Source organism: Chiloscyllium plagiosum, unplaced genomic scaffold (genome assembly GCF_037043375.1).
Source record: "Chiloscyllium plagiosum isolate Xiang-an unplaced genomic scaffold, Cpla_swu_hap1 HiC_scaffold_14, whole genome shotgun sequence".
NCBI lineage: Eukaryota > Metazoa > Chordata > Chondrichthyes > Orectolobiformes > Hemiscylliidae > Chiloscyllium > Chiloscyllium plagiosum.
Window position 1 is genome coordinate 45,222,511 of NW_028270152.1, and position 23,345 is coordinate 45,245,855.

Here is a 23,345-nt window from a genome sequence, read left to right on the forward strand (position 1 = left end):
AGCCTCTGCTCCGGGACAGTTTCCCAGTGTCAGCCTCTGTTCCGGGAGTGCTTGCCCATGTAGGCCTCTGCTCCATCGTCTCACCTCCCAGACTTATAAGTAGCAGCCTCTAGTTTGGAGTTGCCTCCTCTGTTCCCTCCAAAGAAGGCAAAAGCTGTAAAAAAATTGCAGAAAAGTAGCAAAAAAGCAATAAAACAAAGAAAAAGATCGGGCTGAGCAAAGAAGCTGTTCATAGCTTCTTGAAAGTGGAGTCGCAGGTAGATAGGACAGTGAAGAAGGCGTTTGGCATGCTTTCCTTTGTTGGTCAGAGTATTGACTACAGGTCATGTTGCAGCTGTACAGGACATTGGTTAGGCCTCTGTTGGAATATTGCGTGCAATTCTGGTCTCCTTCCTATCGGAAAGATGTTGTTAAACTTGAAAGGGTCCAGAAAAGACTTACAAGGATGTTGCCAGTTTTGGAGGATTTGAGCTATATGGAGAGGCTGAACAGTCTGGGGCTGTTTTCCCTGGAGGGTCGAAGGCTGAGGGGTAAACCTTATAGAGGTTTACAAAATTATGAGGGGCATGGATAGGGTAAATAGACAAAGCCTTTTCCCTGGGGTCGGGGAGTCCAGAACTAGAGGGTATATGTTGAGGGTGAGAGGGGAAAGATATAAAAGAGACCTAAGGGGCAACTTTTTCACATAGAGGGTGGTACATGTATGGAATGAGCTGCCAGCGGAAGTAGAGGTGGCTGGTGCAATTGCAATATTTAAGAGGCATTTGGATGGGTATATGAATAGGAAGGGTTTGGAGGGATCTGGGCCGGGTGTGGCAGATAAGACTAGATTGGGTTGGGATATCTGATCAACATGGACGGGTTGGACCGAAGGGTCTGTTTCCATGCTGTATATCTCTATGACTCTCTGACTCTATAAGCTCTGGATGGAGCGTCTTATTCTGCCACGAGTGATGGATGAAGAAGATAATGGCATTTGATCTTGCTAAGTCCCGCAGTGTTGCTAGAATGATACAGTGTGTGAAGTTGCAATCCCTGGTCTTGATCCTCTTGTGGTACTCCATCTAGCTTCTCAAGACTTGACAATAGACAATAGACAATAGACAATAGGTGCAGGAGTAGGCCATTCTGCCCTTCAAGCCTGCACAACCATTCAATATGATCATGGCTGATCATCCTTAATCAGAATCCTGTTCCTGCTTTATCTCCATAACCCTTGATTCCACTGTCCTTGAGAGCTCTATCCAACTCTTTCTTAAATGAATCCAGAGACTGGGCCTCTGGGGAAGAGCATTCCACACAGCCACCACCCTCTTGGTGAAGAAGTTTCTCCTCATCTCTGTCCTAAATAATCTACCCCATACTTTTAAGCTGTGTCCTCTGGTTCGGCACTCGCCCATCAGCAGAAACATGTTTCCTGCCTCCAGAGTGTCCAATCCTTTAATAATCTTATATGTCTCAATCAGATCCCCTCTCAGTCTTCTAAACTCAAGGGTATACAAGCCCAGTCGCTCCAGTCTTTCAGCGTAAGGTAGTCCCGCCATTCCAGGAAGTGACCTCGTGAACCTACGCTGCACTCCCTCAATAGCCAGAATGTCTTTCCTCAAATTTGGAGACCAGAACTGCACACAATACTCCAGTTGCGGTCTCACCAGGGCCCTGTACAGCTGCAGAAGAACCTCTTTGCTTCTATACTCAATCCCTCTTGTTATGAAGGCCAGCATGTTATTAGCCTTCTTCACTACTTGCTGTACCTGCATGCTTACCTTCATTGACAAGAACACCCAGATCTCTCTGTACTGCCCCTTTACCTAACTTGATTCCATTTAGGTAGTAATCTGCCTTCCTGTTCTTGCCACCAAAGTGGATAACCATACATTTATCCACATTAAACTGCATCTGCCATGCATCTGACCACTCACCTAACCTGTCCAGGTCACCATGTAATCTCCTAACATCCTCCTCACATTTCACCCTGCCACCCAGCTTAGTATCATAAGCAAATTTGCTAATGTTATTACTAATACCATCTTCTATATCATTAATATATATTGTAAAAAGCTGCGGTCCCAGCACTGATCCCTGCGGTACTCCACTGGTCACTGCCTGCCATTCCAAAATGGAGCCGTTTATCACTACTCTTTGATTCCTGTCAACCAACCAACTTTTAATCCAAGTTAGTACTTTGCCCCCAATACCATGCACCCTAATTTTGCTCACTAACCTCCTTGATAGGACTTTATCAAAAGCTTTCTGAAAGTCCAGGTACACTACATCTATTGGATCTCCCTCATCCATCTTCAGAGTTACTTCCTCAAAAAATTCCAGAAGATTAGTCAAGCATGATTTCCCCTTCATAAATCCATGCTGACTCTGACCTATCCTGTTACTATTATCAAGATGTGTCATAATTTCATCCTTTATAATAGACTCCAGCATCTTTCCCACCACTGAGGTCAGACTAATTGGTCTATAATTTCCTGCTTTCTCTCTCCCACCTTTCTTAAAAAGTGGTACAACATTAGCCACCCTCCAATCTGCAGGAATTGATCCCGAATCTATCGAACTCAGGAAAATAATCTCCAACGCATCCACGATTTCTCGAGCCACCTCCTTCAGCACCCTGGGATGCAGACCATCAGGCCCCGGGGACTTATGAACCTTCAGACCTAACAGTCTCTCCAACACCAATTCCTGGCAAATATAAATTCCCTTAAATTCAGGTCCTTCAGCCATTGTTACCTCAGGGAGATTGCTTGTGTCTTCCCCAGTGAACACAGATCTGAAGTACCAATTCAATTCTTCTGCCATTTCTTTGTTCCCCATAACATATTCCCCTGTTTCTGTCTTCAAGGGCCCAATTTTAGTCTTAACCATTTTTTTGCCTTTCACATACCTAAAAAAGCTTTTACTATCCTCCTTTATATTTTTGGCCAGTTTACCTTCGTACCTCATTTTTTCTCTGCGTACTTCCTTCTTAGTAATTCTCTGTTGTTCTTTAAAAGCTTCCCAGTTCTCCGTTTTCCCACTTATCTTTGCTATGTTATAGTTTTTCTCTTTTAACTTTATATGTTTCTTAACTTCCCTCGTTAGCCACGGCCACCCATGCCTCCTCCTAGGATCTTTCTTCCTTTTCGGAATGAACTGATCCTGCATCTTCTGCATTATACACAGAAATATCTGCCATTGTTCCTCCACTGTCATCCCTGCTAAGGTATTGCACCATTGAACTTTGGTCAGCTCCTCCCTCATAGCTCCATATTTCCCTTTATTCAACAGAAATATTGTCACTTCCGATTGTACCCTCTCCCTCTCAAATTGCAGATTGAAGCTTATTGTATTATGGTCACTACTTCCCAATGGCTCCTTCACTTCGAGGTCCCTGATCAATTCTGGTTCGTTGCACAATACTAGATCCAGAATTGCTTTCTCCCTGGTAGGCTCCAGCACCAGCTGTTCTAAGAATCCATCTTGGAAGCACTCCACAAAGTCTCTTTCTTGAGGTCCAATACCATCCTGATTCTCCCAGTCTACCTGCATGTCGAAATCCCCCATAACAACTGTAGTAACATCTTTGCGACAGGCCAATTTCAGCTCCTGATTCAACTTACATCCAACATCCAGACTACTGTTTGGGGGCCTGTAGATAACTCCCAAGAGGGTCTTTTTACCCTTAGAATTTCTCAGCTCTATCCATACTGACTCTACATCACCTGATTCTAGGTCCCCCGCGCAAGGGACTGAATATCATCCCTTACCAAAATGGCCACCCCACCCCACCCCCTCTGCCCGTCAGTCTATCCTTACGATAGCACGTGTAGCCTTGAATATTCATTTCCCAGGCCCTGTCCACTTGAAGCCACGTCTCAGGTATCCCCACAATATTGTATCTGCCAATTTCCAAAAGAGCCTCAAGCCAATCCATCTTATTTCTAATGCTTCGTGCATTCATATATAGTATTTTTAATTTGTTACTGCCCTCACCCTTCCCATCAACTCCTATTTCACTCAACCTTACTCATAGCAATAGCCTCCAATATCTTTTAAATAACATTTGCTGTGAATCCTGAGATCCTCTTGACCCCCTCGGGGCACAAGCTTTTCTCTGCCTTTCTACCTCCTCCACTAGGAGCTCAGTTCAGCATTTGTAAATGAGGCATACCACTCTTTCCAATCCCAAAGCACTTCCTCTTTAAGTGGTGCCCTGTTGGGCCAATGAGCAGCACAGTTAGCACTCGGCTGGACATGGAGATCCATTAAATGAGCAGGCAGCTCATTACGAGATTGGCTAATTACTCTTTGCAAGATTTGGCCTCCATTTTTCAGAGATTGTCCAATTTATGCCCTGACAGCCTTCATGTTTCTACCAAGCTAATTCCAATGAAACACATTTCTAAGATTATTAGGAACACAAATATCCTAATCCGTAATACTTCAAACTGAAAGTATCATCATCATATATAGTTATAAAGGACTTACTTTTTTGGTGGTTGCAGTTTTGGCTTCCTGGGAGGTGTCTTTCTGGTGCATGCCTTTTGGCAGATTTCCATACATCTGGTATATTTCAAGATTAGGTACAGGCCATAGGCAAAGAGGAGAGCCAATAGGATTGCCAACAATGTAAGAACGAAGGGGATGTACCAGGCATCTGGATTGTAAGTATTCACAGCAGAGTTGATAACAGTTAATCCTTTTCTGTTCTGTTTGAACAAGACAGGAAATTCATTACCTTGAGATTACTATAAGATAAAATAAATACATTTTTTTGCAAGGGTCTGCTATTTTTAATTGGTACACCTAGATGAAGGACCAACGCAGTGGTGCAGACTACTTCTTAGGTTTGAGATACTTGGGTGAAAGAAATTCGTTTCTGCAAAATGAACTGGCACAGTGACTGGACCATGCTGATCTGTGCCAGCATGAAGCCTAAGCAAATCACAATTTGCCATTCAGGGAGGATGGAAATTGCCAGGCTCTCATACAAAGCAGGCTGACAAATCAGTGGCCAATGGGGGATTACAGCCTTGAACATGCAATTATATAGCGCCCTTTTAAAAATGAAATTAAGAACTTTTTTCAAAATTGGCAGCACAAGACATTCTGTGCTGCACATTATACATTTCATCTTACCTGACCCCTGCCTTAAAATGGACTCCTTGCTAGTGGCTGGAGTGCACCCCTGAAATTACGCAAATAACCCTTGTCCCAGAAACTCTTCCAGAGTTAAATGTAAGTCCTTGTAGCGGACAGCAGCTCCAATCAATGCACTTCGCCAAAGTCATTAGCAAATGATTGGATTGAGACACAAGAGCAGAATCTCAGATCTTTTCGCTTCCACTCTCTGCAGGAGTCTCCCAACTGCTGTTCCAGCAGAGATTAGCTATCTTAGCATAGACCACAAGAATCAAATTGCAATGTTTCTCCTTTCTATGACTCCACAGTACAACAGGCAGTGCATTTTGCTGCTAAGGAATTTATTTATGGAACTTTTACATTCAAATTTAATTAACCATTCCCAAGTGCGGCAAAACGTTAGATAAAAATCTTTTACCCTACTAATCTGTTTCAGCCATGTTTTAAATTTCTGCTGTAGCTGAAATGATCTGTTTGAAATTGTACCATTACATAAGATACTCACATAAAAGGATGTTGTTGTTGGAGTAGTTGTTCTTGTCTGAACTACTGTAATATCAATCACTACAGTTCCTGTACTTGGCTTTATCCTCTTAATATTGTCATCAATGATGTTGACAATGAGATGAAACTGCTGCTGAATGTCTGTTTTACCCTCATAGCCAAATGGAGTTTTGATTATTAGTTTCGGAGCAAATGAACCACGGACAGGGTCAAAACCAAAATGATTGTTCACATTTCCTGTAAATAAAATGCATTTGAATGAAGTGACACACTGCAAGGTGAATTGACAGTTTATCATCATTTTCATCATAATGGAATGACAGTAAAAGCAACTAAGGGCAGGATTTTCCCCATGAGTTTCAGGACCACACCATCAGGCTCAAATGGGGATCAGAAGACCACACGATGTGGGGAACACTCACTTGAGATTTTTCCCAGATTCACCAGACGATACACTTGCTGCCCAATTAGGGAACAAGAATAACTAGACTGCATTATAGTACCAAGTACAGTTCTGGGCACCACACCTTAGACAAGATATAACACAGAAGTCTTGAAAGTGTTATACCTGTAGTTCAAATCTGCAAGAATGTTAATGGGGCTCCAAAAAATGTTATAGGTGAGGTTTACAGAACCCAAGTTCTATATTTCCTGGAGTTTAGAAGGTTAAAACTTGTTTGTTTTATAATTTTGAAAGGGGAGATATAGAGAAATGTTTTCTGCTGATGCAGGAGCCTAGAAGGAGGGGACATAACTTTAAAATCTTCAGGAAAGGCTTAAGGAAATACTCATAAGGTTCTAGAAGTGTGGAACTCTCACAGTTAGTTTATGGAACTACAAAAAGCAGTAGAAGCTAGATGTATTTATAATTGTAAGTTGATTATCAATAGATAAACAAGGCAAAAAATGGATATGAATCCAGGGTGATTGATTTACAAATCAGTCATCATCACTCTGAATTGGGGTCATGATTTGGAAGTGCCAGTGTTGGATTGGAGTGTACAAAGTTAAAAATCACACAACACCAGGTTACAGTCTAACAGGTTTATTTGGAAGCACTACCTTTCGGAGCACTGCTCCTTCATCAGGTGGTTGTGGAGTATAAGATTGTAGGACACAGAATTTATAGCTAAAGTTTACAGTGTGATGTAACTGAAATTATATATTGAAAAAGCCCTGGATTGTTTATTAAATCTCTCATCTTTTAGAAAGGGCATGTTGGCCCATTGTTAAATGGCACCTGTTGTTAAAGTTCACTTGAGAATGTAACTTTAAGAAAGTTTACATATGAAAGAACTAAAATCAACATGCCCTTTCTAAAAGATGAGAGACTTAACAAACAATCCAGGTCTTTTTCAATATATAATTTCAGTTACATCACACTGTAAACTTCTGCTATAAACTCTGTCCTACAATCTTATACTCCACCATGACCTGATGAAATAGCAGCTCTCCGAAAGCTAATGCTTCCAAATAAACCTGTTGGGACTATAACCTGGTGTTGTGTGATTTCTAATGTAATTGGGGAATAGCTTGGTGGGGCTGAATGGTCTATTTTTATTCCTATGAAGCTTTTCTCTTGCCTCCATATCTGTCACGCTTGAGATAAAATAGTTCTGATCTGGTACATCAAAGATGTTGCATTCTAATTTCCATGGAAACTTTAATATAGAGTCTTGCATTTGCAAAATCAGTCTGCAAGACAAAAGTATGTTATTTAAACAATGAATGGCAAGCTGCATCATACATATGAAAGCACACAATGTCAACAGTCATCATTGTGCTTGACAGCTGCTATCTACGGTATGGTTATCCTGATTAGATTGTGTCATAGTTGATTCCCCTATTTATAAGCATTAATTGTTTCAAGCACTTGGATAAGCTAAGTATCTGTATATGCAAGCACATACATAAGTTTCCAATCTATGAAATCAGTCTTACTGTCTTTAGTTTTATACCAACAAAGCTGGTATTCAAGCCTTTCTTGGTACATTAAAAAAGATCTAGAATTACTTGTGTTCGTGTTATTTTAAGTCTTCCTTTAATAACTTTGTAATATTTTCTAAATCAAAAGATTATATATTTATTTTACAAAATGTAAATTATAAAGTGGTGATAAGAGAAAGCTCAAAAGGCCTCCACTGAAAAAATGATAATGTTACCATGTTTGTATTTGCAGGTTCATATATTCCATTTATCTCAATGCTATGAAAAGTGCTGCAATTTTATCAATGTGGGACATCATTTTCCTTTGAGTCTATCTACTTCACTCATTTCACCTTCGACCCGAAGCTCTGGAGTTCTTTTTTGAATGTCTCTGCCCTTTCACCATTTAATATGGTCCTTGAAACCCATCTTTTTAGCCAAGCTTGCTGGTCACCTCTCCTAATATCTCTTTCTGTGACTTAGTATCTGATTTTGTTCAATAACATCCTGTGGAATACCTTAGGGCATTTTAATAGATTAAAGGCATTTCGTAAATGCATAGTGATATTGTTGTAGTGAAAGTCAGATTCAGAATAAAATACAAACCCATTGAAACTTTAATTACTTTAACATGCAATACAGCTAGCAAAAGAAGACAAAGATAATCCCATAGTTTTTCCTCCAAAACTAATGATACCAGTAATAAAAATGCTAGTTTTAGCCCCATTTATATATAAAATTAGACATACAGTCACAATTATTATTGTCATTTTTTTCTTACATTTATCTTTGTATAATTGCTTTGGAATAATTCTGTACTTTACCCTGCTATGCAACTTGATGAGTAAAAAACATACCTGATACAATCTCAAACCGCATCTCATTGTCCAGCGAATCTTTGTCTCGACAGTTCAATCTGAAACTATTAACATTAGTCCCAACAGCAATGTTATCAGGAATGCTTGCTTTATATGACAATGGAATACAAACTGGTTTTTCATCATTTTCCTCTAATATATTGATGATGACCTAACAGAGGACATATTTAAAATAGGGAAGAAAGGCAAAGATTAATAAATAATTAAAATGGAAGATGACAGTAATATTTGCATCAGTTTTGGCGAATATTTGCATCAATGCTTTTCAGAAAGTGGTTTAAATGAAGCATTTACACACAGTATAAACCATGTTATCACATTAATACACAGCCCATAGGGAAGTATTTTAGTATTGTACTTGGAAATATGCAGCTAATCCAGTCTATTTCATATTTTAATAGATTGTTCTTTAATTGTTCAACCCATTAGAGATGCATTTTGTCCATATTTTGTAAGAGATCCTGACATATCCTAAAAGTTTTAGCTATTAATTCTTTCCCATCCATCTCACCATACTTATCAAACTGCCACATCCAGTTCTCATGGTCACCAATATGCCACCACTCCCTCCATCCTGGTACCAGAGTCAGTATTCTCTTTATCTTTAATCGCTGAAGAGTTGGTCACGCTGTATAGGATGGTCTCAAGTGGAACCAGTTGAGCCAATAAATTCAATTAGGCACACTGGTCATAAGTGAAACCAGCTTGACTGCTCAACTAGGGACAAATCAACTGGCCATCTGGGAACTGAGGGCACCTCTCTGGTCAATTTAGGTCCTATTCCAAGTTCCACCATAGTGAAACCATGGAATGAGTTTGGATTCCTGGGAAATCAGAGCCAGTGCTTTATTTCTGATTGAAACATGTGCCTATGTGTGGTGGCATTAATGTACAATACCAACCTACTGAAGGTAGCCCAGTAAATCCTGAGATAGAATGAAATGTGTTTTTGATTATACTTTATATAATTTTAACCAGCATTTGAAAACCTCAGCAAAAAGTATGGTAAAGCTTTTTACCCTACTGTAAAAAAACCCTAGTAATAATTACAAGCCTAAGATTACAAATCCAAATTTTATGTAGACCTTACCTAATAAAGCCAATTGTGTTTAGTCCTCTATTGCATGGTACTATTCTCAGCTTAAAGTAGCAATACAAATGTATGGCAAACAAAGAAAATTTATCATCTTACATATAATGAATGGCAGCAATGATTTGAAACTGCAGTCCAATCTTGTGCTATAGACAAGGTTTTTATACTCAATAAATACTCCTGAACCCTCAAGCTATATTGCAACAATTACAACAACAGTTTTATTGATTTTTTAACATGCTGAGGGATAGCTGTAATCCCTGGTCATGCCATATGTAGACTGCGTGACCAGCCCTGAATCAATATGACTTTGGAGGCGTTTGTAAAGTTTCTGAGACCAAGAACATTATTGAAAGCTGGCTCCTTAAATTTGGCCTTTCAGCTCTTGTTTATTTTTGAGACTGGAATTTTGACACAATAAATTTTAATTTCTTCTCTAAACTGTTTGAGATTTCTATCTTTCTCACTTTTATCTTGTCCCTTAAAAATCAGGTTTGGGCTGAAAATATTGGAAAGTTTTCCAATCTGCAAAATTTTCTCTAGTGCTGTACATTTTCCTCTTCCTTGGGTTACTGTTGGTTCCTCACTGTAAAGCTGGACATCAGTCATTTAACAGCAACACCCACCCAAATGCAAATTTCTTTCAACATTTGAACTCACACCCATGTAGTCAAAGAATGACAGAAGGATTGAAGGATCTACAAAGAAAAATCTTCCCCATAGTCTGATGCATGTCCTGGACTGTCAAATTATTCCAAAGCTCCTCAAAATATCTGACTTCCATTTTTTTTGGTATGTTTAAACTTCATATGCATGATAATTTAATGTGGGACCTATATGGTTCAGTTATTTACTATATAACCTCTAAGCTGTTGCAATTTGCAACATACATCTCTATTAACAACAATCTGGCGGATAACAAATTATAACAACTCATGCCTAATTTTCTGAGTTAGTAGCTCTATTAGAATTTTTCACTTTCCAGGATTGCAAATCAGTAACTCCAGCACAGTTCTATCTCTGCAGAAACAGGCAATTACATCTGCTTTCCAGGCCACTGAAATGGAATTCTTGCCAGAACTGGTTTTGAAAAAATTCTCAATGTACTCCATAAATCCATGTTTAATGTTTTCCCCAACTTACAGAGAGCTCACAGCGTGACTTATTACACTATCTATGTTGAGTAGTTTATTTTTACCATGGCTATCGTTGCCTTTAGTGTTCAAAATCATAATTAATTATGCAAAAAACAAGTCTTCTGGTGAACTTTCACAGCAAGATCCCCGTTTTCAGCTCCAGGATAGACAGCCAGGATTATTCAAAGTGCCCAAAGGAAGCAGGAGAACAGTGAAGCAAGATAAACCATGGTTTATTTATGGAACATTGCCCTTTTGGGTTGAGATTTGCATTTCTCACATTTAAAATTACATAAATCAAAGAATTAGTGATGGTCAGTAATGTAACAAAGTAGCTATAAAAATGTAACATTTTCAGTACAATTTTGGATGATTCTTTTTTCAAAACCTTATACAAATTCAATTTGGAATCCAGATTGTAATGCTGAATCTGTTCAAAAACATTATTACTCTGAAATCAGAACCGAGTCAATGTGGACTGACAACTGATATAACCCTGAAATAGCCTGGTGACATTTCTGCCTTATAAGTGTACGCACTTCTTAACATTATGTGATTAAAGACCTGCAATTTGTCCTTTCATTGCAGTTACCCCACAGGCAAGCTACAGTCACCATGACATTGTGGATAGAATAAATGTAATATTTATGGAAACTTGAGACGCAAATATAGTACATAAACACTGCTAAGATACTGCTCCTAATTTTGAATTGACACCTAGCTTTTCTGTCAGTTATTTATCAGAAGTATGTATTCTCACCCGGGTCACTGCAGTTTTGGGCTGATTAGGATCACTGTCAATGGCTTCCACAGTGAGGTTATATTGTCGAACAGACTCATAGTCTGATTGGGTTATCAGCTCTATGGTTCCTTCTTTTGGATCAATCCAGAATAGTTTTATAATTTGTGTGTCTCCAGAAATTATTTTGTAAGTTACTGCGTTCAATGGATAATCATCATCTGTGGCGATAACTCTCCCAATCTTCTGTTTTGCTAGATAAAGTAATTAAAAATAGATATTTCAGAGATGCTTGTTGGCATCTATAACAAATCAGAAGTTAAGTAAATAGTGGAATCATTTTACAAAGACACATGCCTGGCATGAAGTTAGAGGAATGCAGATATGACAAATGCCTTGTTCTAGATTTTGCAGTTGTTCTAAGAGCAAAATGATCAACACTTGCAATCATTCCATCAGGAAAGCAATGTTTGGAACCCACACATGCAGAATTAAACATGAAACTCTTGAAGTTTCTGTTAACAGTGAAAGGTCACATTCCTGAAACATATCTCTCTCCACAGATATTATTGGATCTGCTGAATAATCCCAGCCATTGAGGGTAAAGTAAAAAAGAATGTTATTCAGAGTGATTGAAGGTGAGATGTGGTGTTTCACAAGCATCAGCGCTGGAACTGGTTGTTCACAATTTAAAGTAATATTGAAAAAAGACATATTTTGTTGAAACATTTTGTCTTGCATCCGTCAGAACAATTGCTAATACAGCAGTGTCTGAGAAGAGTGTGGTGATTGGTTGGCAAGTGTTTTCCTATTAGTGGAGCTATTGCTATGGAGAATGCACCAATGATGACTGACAGTCAATTACTGATCTTCGTTTGAATTTGACTGGATAGGTTGATTCGGATTTCACAAGGCAATGCCCTGAAGAAAGTTATTTTGCATGCAGAGACACAACGACGCACCCTATAAAGCTTAGCTTAATTTATTTACACTCACTGACTTTGCATTTACTTAAAGGTTCTGAACATGTCTGATTGTATTAATTTTTAGCACAGACAGAAAGGCAGACAGCTTGTCACAGTGGAGAGCACTGAACTGTCACAGGAGTGAACATAACACCATACACCACTGTGCTTTGTTAATGTCATACCCACAGTATGTGACAGGAGCTGACATGGCAAACACGTTACACTTGCTTCAAGCAAATGTGCATGCCTGCAAGTCAAAGGAAACCTGTTGTTTGTAGGATTAAAAGGGACTACGTCTTTCAGGGTGTACTGTTGCCCTCAATCAGTCAGATACTTGGTGTTACCAAAGTGCAGGTATCTGTGTCCTTGCAGTACAGGGGTACAGTTGAGGTCAACCCTGCAGATCAAGAGCAACTAATCCAGGAATACACATAGGTCAGTTGAAGTGCAGTAGTACATCAGTCTAGGTAGTGGGCCATGGTCGGTCAGATCTACCCTATCAAATAGGATTGCTATGGAAGTCAGTCTTACGGATTTGGATAATAATGGACAAGGGGCTATCAGGGGCCAGGCCATGTTGTCCTGAGGAAAAAGGGCAACTAAAATCTGGGGATGGGGTCTATTGGACTGGGTAATTGAGGAAATGAATACAATGAAAGGGGGCAATTCAAGGTAGAAGGGCAGAATCGCATAGACAATAAAGGAAATGGGAGCTCTGAGAGGGGAGTTGGCCCAGCTAACTATCGGTCTGGCCCCTCCATTTTAAGGCCAAAATCGGCACATGAATTCACAAAGTCATGAGCTCTGAGGATAAAGCAGGGAAATTAATAAAGAGGCTCAACAGAAACAGAAGCTGACAGGTCATAGGGGTCACAGGGACAGGAACACCAAAGGAAACATGACGATGGGGACAGCATTCTGCATCTCAGGTCACTCATTAAGGTACAAAATTGGATCATTGCCATTTCAGATTGAAAGTTGACTGGGTGATAACTGCACAAAATAACTGCACCATGTGGGTGGAATAAGTTACTCTTTTTCTCTCTTTGGGGTGGAGTGAAACTCTCAGGATTTGAGGCAGATAGAAGATCGAAAATCATGATTGTAGTGATTCAATAATGTCATTCATCTGCTTCAATTTACACTTCATTGGCAGGTCTTTCTATGTCCAAGAATGCACATGAAGAATTACGGCTTCAAGAATGATGATCATGACATTGTACTCACCAATTGCTTCCTTATCTTGTCAGTTAAACAAATGTAATCAATCAGTTGTACTTAAAAGCATCAACTGAGCGTCTCATATCAGAAACAAAGGAAACATAGAAATTAAAAGTAGGAGTAAGCCATTCAGCCTTAAAGCCTGTTCTGCCATTCATTACACTCACGGCTGATCCTCTGTCTCAATGCCATATTCTCACTTTTTCCTCTTACCCCTCAATGTCTTTAAAATCTAGAAATGTATCTATCTTTTTCTTGAATACATTCAGAGATTTGGCTTCCACAGCCTTCTGTGACAGAGAATTCCTCAGATGCATTCCCCTCTGGGTGAAGCAATTTTTCCTCATCTCAGTTCTAAATGGTCTATCCTATATTGTGAGACTGTGTCTCCTGGTTCTAAATTCCCCAATAGAAAGGATACCTGTCCTGGAGCTATCCAGTCCTGTTAGAATTCTATATGTTTCTATGAGATTCCTTCTCATCCTTCTAAATGCTAGTGAATACAGGCCCAGTCAAACAATCTTTTCCTCCTAGAACAACCTTGCCATCCTTGATATCAACCTAGTGATCCTCCACTGCACTCCCTCTGAGACAAGTATATTGCTTAGGTAGGGAGACCAAAGCCACATGCAATATTCTAGTTGTGATCTCACCAAGGCCCTATATAACTGAAGTAAGACAATCTCCATCTGAACTCAAATCCTCTTGCAATGAAAGCCAATATATCATTTGCCTACCTAATTGCTTTCTGCACCTGCCTGTCTACTTCTCTTGACTGGTGTACAAGGACACCAATATAAACACTTCCCAATATGTCACTATTTAAATAATATACTTCCTTTCTGTTTTTCACACTGAAGAGTACAACTTCACATTTCGCCATGCCATACTGTATCTGCCATGTATTTGTCCACTTATTCAACTAACCTAAATGAGCCTTCAAGACTCATTGTATCCTCTTCACAACTCACACTCCCACCCAGTTTTGGGTTGTCAGCTAACTTGGACATATTCTATTTGGTTCCCTTACCTAGGTCATTTATATTTCATGAATAACTGGAGCCCAAACAGTGACATTGCAGTAATAGTCACTGACTGCCACTTGGGAAATGATTCATTTATTGCCACTCCCACTTTCCTGCCTGTCAACTAATTCCTGATCCATGCCAATGCATTATCCTTATCACATGTGCTTCAACTTTGCCTACTAACCTCTTATATAGAACCTATCAATCTGAATATCCACATACACCACATCCTTTGGACCTCCCTTATCTATTTGACTTGTTACTACCTCAAAATACTTCAGTAGATTTGTTAAACATGATGTGCCTTTTATAAACCCAAGCTGGCTTTGCGTAACCCCATTGATGCTTTTCAAATATTTTGTTATCATATTTTTTACAATAGACTGTATCATTTTCCCCACCATTAATGTTTGGCGAACTAGTCTGTAATTTTCTGTTTATAGTCTCTCTCCCTTTTTAAATAGTTGGATTACATTTGTCGCTCTCCTATCTGTAGGAACTGTTTCAGAGTCTATACAGTTTTGGAAGATGATCATCAATGCATTCAATATTTCCAGGACCACATCCATTTTATTCTGAGATACATATTACCAAACCCTAGAGATTTGTCAGTCCTTAATCCCATTAACTTGCCCAGCATCATTTTTCTACTAATACTAATTTCCTTCAATTCCACTCTCTCACTGGACCTTTGGTTCCCTAATATTTCTGTGAGATTATTTTGTGTCCTGTTTGTGAAGACCAATGAATCTACGTGTTAATTCTTCTGACATATCTTTGTTCGCCATTACAATTTCTCTAGCTTCTGACTGTAATGCATAATAAGGTCTGGAAGACAATACTTTGCTGTTGCCACATTCACATACAGAACTATAAGGATGTAAGGATCGAAAAATGTGGTGCTGGAAAAGCACAGCAAGTCAGGCAGCATCTGAGGAACAAGAGAGTCGACGTTTCGGATCTAAGTCCTTCATCAGTTTCATGTGCTTTTCCAGCGCCACACTTTTCAACTCTGATCTACAGCATCTGCAGTCCTCACCTTCTCCTATAAGGATATAAGGGTATGGCTTGTGTACAGTGCACGGGTGTATGTGCAATGTCGTTTCCCTTTAAATGGCCTCACATCAATAGATCCTACAGCCCCTCCCTTGTATCACTTACCCTGCTCAGTCCAACTTTGGTTGCAGCCATTTACTTTCCCGTTGTGTATTTTTGATTCAGTATGATAGAAGGTAATGTTCAATGCTTTTCAATTAATGGCTTGCAGCCTTCGATTCTGTGTCAGTGATACTCAAAGCTCCAAATCAACCTTCTTGTAGCCCCTCACTTAAACCCTAAAGGCTTTACACCTCTCCATAGGTAGGGACCCAACCTGTTTACATCAGCATGCAACTATTCACCTGCCCTCCCCCAGGCCCTTGAACACTAGGTGACATACCAAGTGAGGTCATACACTGTCCCCAACTTGAAGCCAAAGTTCTCCTGAACATGGATGAAGCCCCTGCATCATAAACCCCTTCCCATCCATGCTTTACTTAATACCCCTTTGCAGATACTGTTGCCCTTTTTACAGTTGTCATCCTACCTTCCCCCAGCCTGTATGCCCCAGTTCCGAAGCATAGCTTGCTAAGATGCTTTCCAAAGTAGTAGCCCCTTTCTCACCCCCACGCTGGTGGATCAAGTAAGGTGCCATGATGGTCATCAGAGGTTGCCAAATGCCAGGTACCAATGTCGGTGGATAAAGGATGTATGTGACTGATGCCTGTGGATCATGCATCCAATATTTCCAGGACCACATCCTTTTTATTCTGAGATACATATTATCAAACCTGAGGGATTTGTCAGTTGCTGTTTGGAGTGGAGCCGCATGGAGCTTTGACACAGCCAGCGGTGAGCTGAAGTCACCAGCTTCATGATTTCCATGTCAATAATTCTTGATGTTGAGCTTGTTTGGTGCATTTGGTTAAATAGAAAGCTGAATATTAATAAGGAGGGTTAGGATGTTAACGAGAGGTTTAGCAAGCTATTGTTTCCTCCTTAATTGAAAGCTTGCCGCTGCCCAGTGAGAAACTTTGTAAAAAGCATAAATGGTGCAAAGAGATACTCACGACATCCAGATGTGCCTTGACAGACTTCTCATTCCCATTCTGTCACACATCTCAGCATAGCCATGTGACTTCGACCCCTAGGAATCCAGCACTGAGTAACTCACCTCCTGACTCTCCAAAGCCTGTCCATAATCTACAAAGGCAGAAGGCACAAGTGCGATGGAATACTACCCACTTGTCTGGATGGGTGCAGCTCCAACAACTCTCAAGAAGTTTGACACCATCCAGAACAAAAGAAAACCACAAGCATCTACTATTTCCACCACTGACACTCAGTAGCAGCAGTGTATACTCTCTACAAGATGCACAGCAGAATTTCACCAAAGATCCTTAGTCAGCACCTACAAAATCCATAGCATCTACCATCTAGAAAGACAAGGGCAGCAGATACATGGGAACACCACCACCTGCAAGCTCCCCGCGAAGCCACTCACCATCCTGACTTGGAGATGTAACACCATTCCTTCAATGTTGTTGGTCAAAATCCTAGAATTAGTTTCCTTGGGCGTTGTTGGTCCATCTACAGTACATGGACCATTGTGGTTCAAGAAAGTAGCTCACCACCACTTCTCAAGGGAACTAGGGTTTAGTAATAAATGCTGACCCAACCAGTGATACTCACAACTCCTGAGTTAATTTTTCAAAAGGATCTGCAAGCCCTGGCACATTAGGCATTACTTGGTAAAACATTTCAAATGAAAATGGGAAAATTCAGCCAAGTGACTCACATGCCGTTGACTCAAGGACATCAAAGATATAAGGATCCTTCTCAAATATGGGACTAAAGTCATTCACAGGTGTAATTTCTACAAACACCGTAGCAGTTGCTGTTGGAAGCAATTAGAGGAAGTTATTCCTTTACAAGTGTCATTTTATGGTCTTGCCTGTAATATGCAAAAACACAACACAACTCTGAACATAATTTTCTTTGGTTCATTTCATGCTGTACTCAGCTCAAAGATCATTACTGCTTGACACAATCAATGCCTGGCATTTTGAATCACTGAATGGCAATGATTCCACTCTAAGCCCTAAATATGTACATGTTACCATAACAGTCACTTTTCAGGCTAATGGTAAGTCCATGACCTGAAGATTACATTTTAGTCATTATATAGCAATGAAACTGCAAACACCAATGGTACAAGAAAAGTGAAGGAGCTTTTCTTCCCAAACATTGCATAGGAGAAATTCCAACTTTTTTAATAGCTTGACCAATTTTATAAAGTGAATCACATTGTGAGGAATTTTATGGGGAATTGTTGAAAGCATAAATCATTTATTTCCATAAAATTACACACTTCCCTGTAACAGATTATATTTGTTTCTTACAGCCAAATTTTCAAAGTTGTATTTTTAGACCATCAAGAGGAGACCACAGCACAATAACCAAAGTAGTTCTTTGTAATTCACATAATGAAATGATATGGTCTGCTTTGTCATTTTTGTTTACTAAACCGCAAGCATAGTGTTAAATAAAATCTGCAAAATTTAGCAGTAATGAGTGTGAGTGTGCTATTAACAAGAGACATAATTGCATGGTACAAGAAATTGCTTGAAACTGCTCACTGTGTTGGCTTTGTAGGAGGCTTGGCAAACAGCAGTAAAAAAAAACGACTGAAGGAGGCCAGCAACATCTTAATAAAATGGGCAGATTGGCTGTAGATGCAAGTAATGTGGAGGAGTGTGGGAGGAAAATCAAGGAATGGTAGTTTATAATTAATGGAAAGAAGGGTGTGGATAAACATAGGGTTCAAAGATGTAATTCATTGACAGTGGGAGTGCAGGTGGGTAACGCCATAAAAAGGTCAAAAGTACTTGGCTTTCAGAAATAGAGGAAGAAAGTAAAAGAACAATCAGTAGTTTAAGTAAAATAGCTTATGCCATGATAGTCAATCGTTTGCTGTAGTAGCTCTTTTCAAATGGTTTAGTAATCATGGATACACCTTCCCCATCTACATGATGACACCATATAATTGAAGGCAGACTAGATGATTTGCATCAGGAGGATAGACAACTTGAAATTGAGAATGGGAGGCTCCTTCAAGATATTAGGAGAAAGTGAGGGCTGCAGATGCTGGAGATCAGAGCTGAAAAATTTGTTGCTGGAAAAGCGCAGCAAGTCAGGCAGCATCCAAGGAGCAGGAGAATCGACGTTTTGGGCATAAGCCTGAAGAAGGGCTTATGCCCGAAACGTCGATTCTCTTGCTCCTTGGATGCTGCCTGACCTACTGCAGTTTTCCAGCAACACATTTTTCAGCTCCTTCAAGATACTGAAGAGGAAAAATCAAGCCTGCAAACTATAGAGGAATGAAAACGATTGCCAGAATTTCACAAAGATGGAATATTCTCTCTGACCTTTAAAAAATGCAGTTGATACTCCAACGCTGAAATCTTCCCTCCATTTCCAATAACTAATTATTTCCAGGAAGGCGAGGGAGAAGTGCATGAATCACATAAGAGGGTCATTTTGACTTAGTGATAAGCTCAAACAGACCTAATTTTAGCTGTTCAATGGGCCTTAACCCATATTATTTGTCATGAATTGATGGGGTAGACATTCATACTCTTGATAGGTAAGTGGGGTCTGTTAAAGTGTTATAAGCTGAAGTATTTTTTAAATCTCCCACCCTTGAAACATGAAAAACATTAGGCTTAAACTATCAGTGACAGTTTGAAGAAAACACTGTCTGCTGAACCGCATTATTTGAGAGGGTATTGGTATAAGTTACAAAGGAATTGCCAAGTGACCATGCAGTTTTAATAAAGAGTTTTGTTGACATTTCCCCAAGGGTTGGTCATTATGAATATTTGGCTGAGTTTTAAATTCTACAGTTATCCCAATGGGAAACTAGATTCATAGTTTGAATGCTAATTTGTACATGTTATTAAAAGATTAGCTGTCTTTGATGTGTCTACTGAATAGAAGTTTGGTATCATAAAAAATTAACCACTTGAGATTTCAGTGCTTTGAATTTGAATTTGCTTTGAATGGTTCTGGGCTGGAGAGATCACAGTGTCTAGAATAATCATGATGAACTCCTAGAGAAGCAAGGCAAGCCTTCTAACCAGCCTGCCTTGGCACTTGCCCACACCAATGGTCCCAAAGGATCTATTTTCAAGGCCATTGCCTCCAATTCAATACTCCAACATTGCCATGATGACCCGAAGAGGCTATTAAAGGTTTAGCTTTGATGTGACTACTGAATAGAAGTTTGTTTTCATAAGAGATTAATCACTTGATACTTTAATGCTTTGAACAGGTTGCTTATAACTCCATCTGCCCACTTCCCGAGAGTGAAACCACTCCTAACCAAGCCCTTTAAACTCAAATGGGTATGCTCTGTAGGGCTAATGCTCTCCTGACCTGAGTTGTAAGCTTCAGTAGCAAAGGCCTGGCCCCCATTTTGTCTTCTAGTACCAAGTTCAGTTCAAAACTTAGCAACCAGTATTAATTCACAGTGTCAACAGTATACAAGGAAATGTTTCACTCACCAGTGTGTGTTGAATCAGACGCTGCTATTGTCATTTGATATGTATGCCCCACAGCAGCAACATCTGCATCTTCATAATCCAGGTCTTTGAGTCCCACCTAAGCACCAAACAAAGCTTGACAGATAGCAGTAATACATGTGCCAGTAAAACAAGCAATACAACTCTTATTGTGGTTTTTCATTTCTTGTTTGTTCTGAGTGTGTATGCAATGGAAACCTCTAAGAAAAGGCTGCCAGGTAAAAAACTTAAAAGATAGAAAATCTGGGAAGGACTGTACGATTATTTGAGAAAGGACAGTGTAGTGATTGTAACAATGTCAGGCAGGTGGACTTCGAAGAATATAAGTTCTCTGATTGGGGCTGCTAATCTGGTGCAATCAGAGAGCCCTGGCTGACAGATATAAATAGGAGTGTCCCCCCTCCAACTCTATTTTGATTTAGTCCCTCCCCTCCCCTTCACTGTTTTGATCACACAGCATTGTCCTTTTATGTGAAGGGCAGTGTTTGTCACTGGCCACTCGGGTATTTTCCTATCTTCCTGGTAGTGGAAATTGAATAAATATTCATGCACTTTGTGTCTTTCACTGTGTCTCACACCTGCAAAAAGAAAAAGAAAAAAAATAAAATAAATAAATAAATAGGAGTGTCAGAGGTTCTGCTCATTCTAGGAGCCAACTCTGAGGGAGCTGGATCAGTGTCAAGAACTCTCCACTTGTAAATAAAGGGTGACTTGGTGACAGGATACCAGCTTCTGCGGAGTGATTTCCGTTGGGAGTTTTCAATGTAAATAATTCTGAGTTTAAACATTAACCTAAAACACTGATGAACTTTAGGAAGGCAGAGATTTCACCTTAAAACCGAAGAGGTGATTAATCAAAGACCCAGACTGACTGCACTTCGCTACTAGAAACTCAAAACAATATCCTGCAACTACAAGAGATTGGGCTGAAAACCTTTATCAAGCTGAGACTGAATTAATTTTAAAAATCTTCATTCCCTGCAGGGGAACAGAATTATATTTTTTTTGAGTTATTTCTTACATCTTTGGAACTTTCATGTTGTGTGGATGGATTGTTTCTGTACTCTCAGCTAGCACAGGAAGTATTGAGCTTAATGGCTTAAAGCTGGGTGGAAATCCTAAGGTGGACCATGAATGATCTCAGCGATCTCCCTACCAAATAATCCCACCTTCACTACCTAAAATGTTACCTGGATTAGGGGGAGATGCAATGTGTGAGCTGAAGTGTCTCCCTTTACCAACATTTCCACCTCACATCAGATTCTAAATGTAAATTATGAATCCATCATTTGTCACAAGTACATAATCATTCTGCCTTTCCTCACTTGCCGAGTCAGGTTCTTGCTCTATGCTATACCAGCAGGCGTTCTTTGATAACAATAAGTATTAATGAAGATGTAGTTGATGAAGAATAAAAGATCCAATTTTCTTTAGTAATTCTTGAGCTTCTGGCCCTCCCCATACAACACCATAGTATGATGGAAAAAAATCTGCAAGTATAATAGTTATAGTGTGCAACTATATAATTTAAACCAATCTTGACACATTCTGAGATGACTCAAGTGTCTAACCAGGAGAAAAAGAGAGACCAAAAAAATAAATGTACAGGTTGCTAAAAGATATGGCAGTAAAACTGCAGAGCACAGTGCAGTGTATCCATTAGATTCATGTTAGAATCAATTACCTCCAATCAAAATCAGGGAAATCAGAGTGCATTACCACTCAGTCTGGGTCTCTTGCCTGTAAGATGAAGAGTGCGTTAAAGGATTTTTCCTCTGGAACTCCGAGCACTTTTCATCTAATTTTCCAAGTGGCCATTACCTTTGATTTTACATCCATCAATTGGTGTAATTTTTATACAATTACATGCTATTCTCAAAAGCATACTCACTCCAGTAATGTACAAGAAACTCCAGATACAATATACTCAATCAATAACTCCAACCTGTATGACGTTATCTGCGCCAGTCTTTTGCTTAAATATCATTCCAGGCCCAAGGGGACCACTTTGAGGAACATACGTTAATGCATCACGTGGAGTGTCAGAGTCTTTACAGATTAAAACAGCGACTACTGTATCACGAAGGAGTAGTTCAGGAAGTGTAGTTCTAAAAGCAAATTAAAAAGCAGTCACTGGGTACATTTCAACGGGCATCTTTCACACTGGTATGATTTTTCTAATCCACCTTCTTCATTACTATTACTGGTACTATTACTACTACTAACATTATTTCAAATAATGGTTCGGCCTGAACAATGCAGTAGTCCAAAAATATTTAGAAGTTCAAATTAGCTGATATTTTGCATAATATATAGCAACTATTTGTTGAATTCACAACTATTCACATGTTTGCTAAGATTGCATTCTGTTGCAGAACATTGTGAGGGAAAATTTTGATAAGGCCTGAAAATGTGTTGGTCACTATACATGTCTAATGGAAACCTTTGTGTTCCAATGATTTGGAGGAGTCGGTGTCAGACTGGGGTGTACAAAAGTTAAAAATCACGCAACACCAGGTTATAATCCAACAGGTTTAATTGGAAGCACTAGCTTTCAAGGTGCTGCCCAATCAAAACAACAGCAGTTTTAAAAGGGAGAAGAACAGACAAAGGAAGCACATGGTGAGGCCATTGCAGGAGAGAGAGAGAGAGAACCTGTACAGTTACTACCTTTGATGTTTGAAGTCATTTATCGCTGGACATCGGAGTGCATCTGGGAAAATTATCAAATAGTGAAATTCACAACTGATCTTGGAGGAATTGTTGGGTGAAGTTCACAGCACAGGATCAGATAAGTTAATCATTGTTTTAAGTGTGGCCTACAGAGAATCAACAGTAGTGAGTAGAGTGGGTTCTTTCTTGATTAAATGTTTTTAGAGATATATCTTTTGATTAAACTTAAAATATAAGCCATAACTATTAATTTAACCTGGGGCAGTGTTTGTAGAGGAATAAGACGGTGTCATCTTCTGGGTCTGTAGACTGTGAAGGAGCAAAAATGGCCTTTAATAGAGTGATATGTACTTCCTGTCAGATTTGGGAGTTTAAAGAGAGTTTAAGGGTTACTGCAGATTATATCTGCCATAAATGCTGCTGGC

General features: G+C 39.5%; 2 protein-coding genes across 5 annotated transcripts in view; one reads left to right on the forward strand and one right to left on the reverse strand.

Moving 5' to 3' along the window:
• The window catches only part of LOC122559258 (cadherin-related family member 3-like), a 91,428-nt gene that overhangs the window by 21,605 nt on the left and 46,478 nt on the right, over positions 1–23,345 (reverse strand). For both annotated transcript variants that reach the window (XM_087994406.1, XM_087994405.1), the window contains 7 exons: positions 22,193–22,355; positions 20,230–20,326; positions 17,463–17,561; positions 11,431–11,663; positions 8,421–8,592; positions 5,639–5,874; positions 4,480–4,700 (listed from right to left, as the gene is read on the reverse strand). In XM_087994406.1, coding sequence (XP_087850532.1) covers positions 4,480–4,700; positions 5,639–5,874; positions 8,421–8,592; positions 11,431–11,663; positions 17,463–17,561; positions 20,230–20,326; positions 22,193–22,355 — 1,221 coding nt within the window. The remainder of the gene's footprint in view (positions 1–4,479; positions 4,701–5,638; positions 5,875–8,420; positions 8,593–11,430; positions 11,664–17,462; positions 17,562–20,229; positions 20,327–22,192; positions 22,356–23,345) is intronic.
• LOC122559053 (putative uncharacterized protein C3orf49) overlaps positions 1–23,345 on the forward strand; it is a 115,927-nt gene that overhangs the window by 11,053 nt on the left and 81,529 nt on the right. The gene's annotated exons all lie outside the window — the stretch shown is intronic.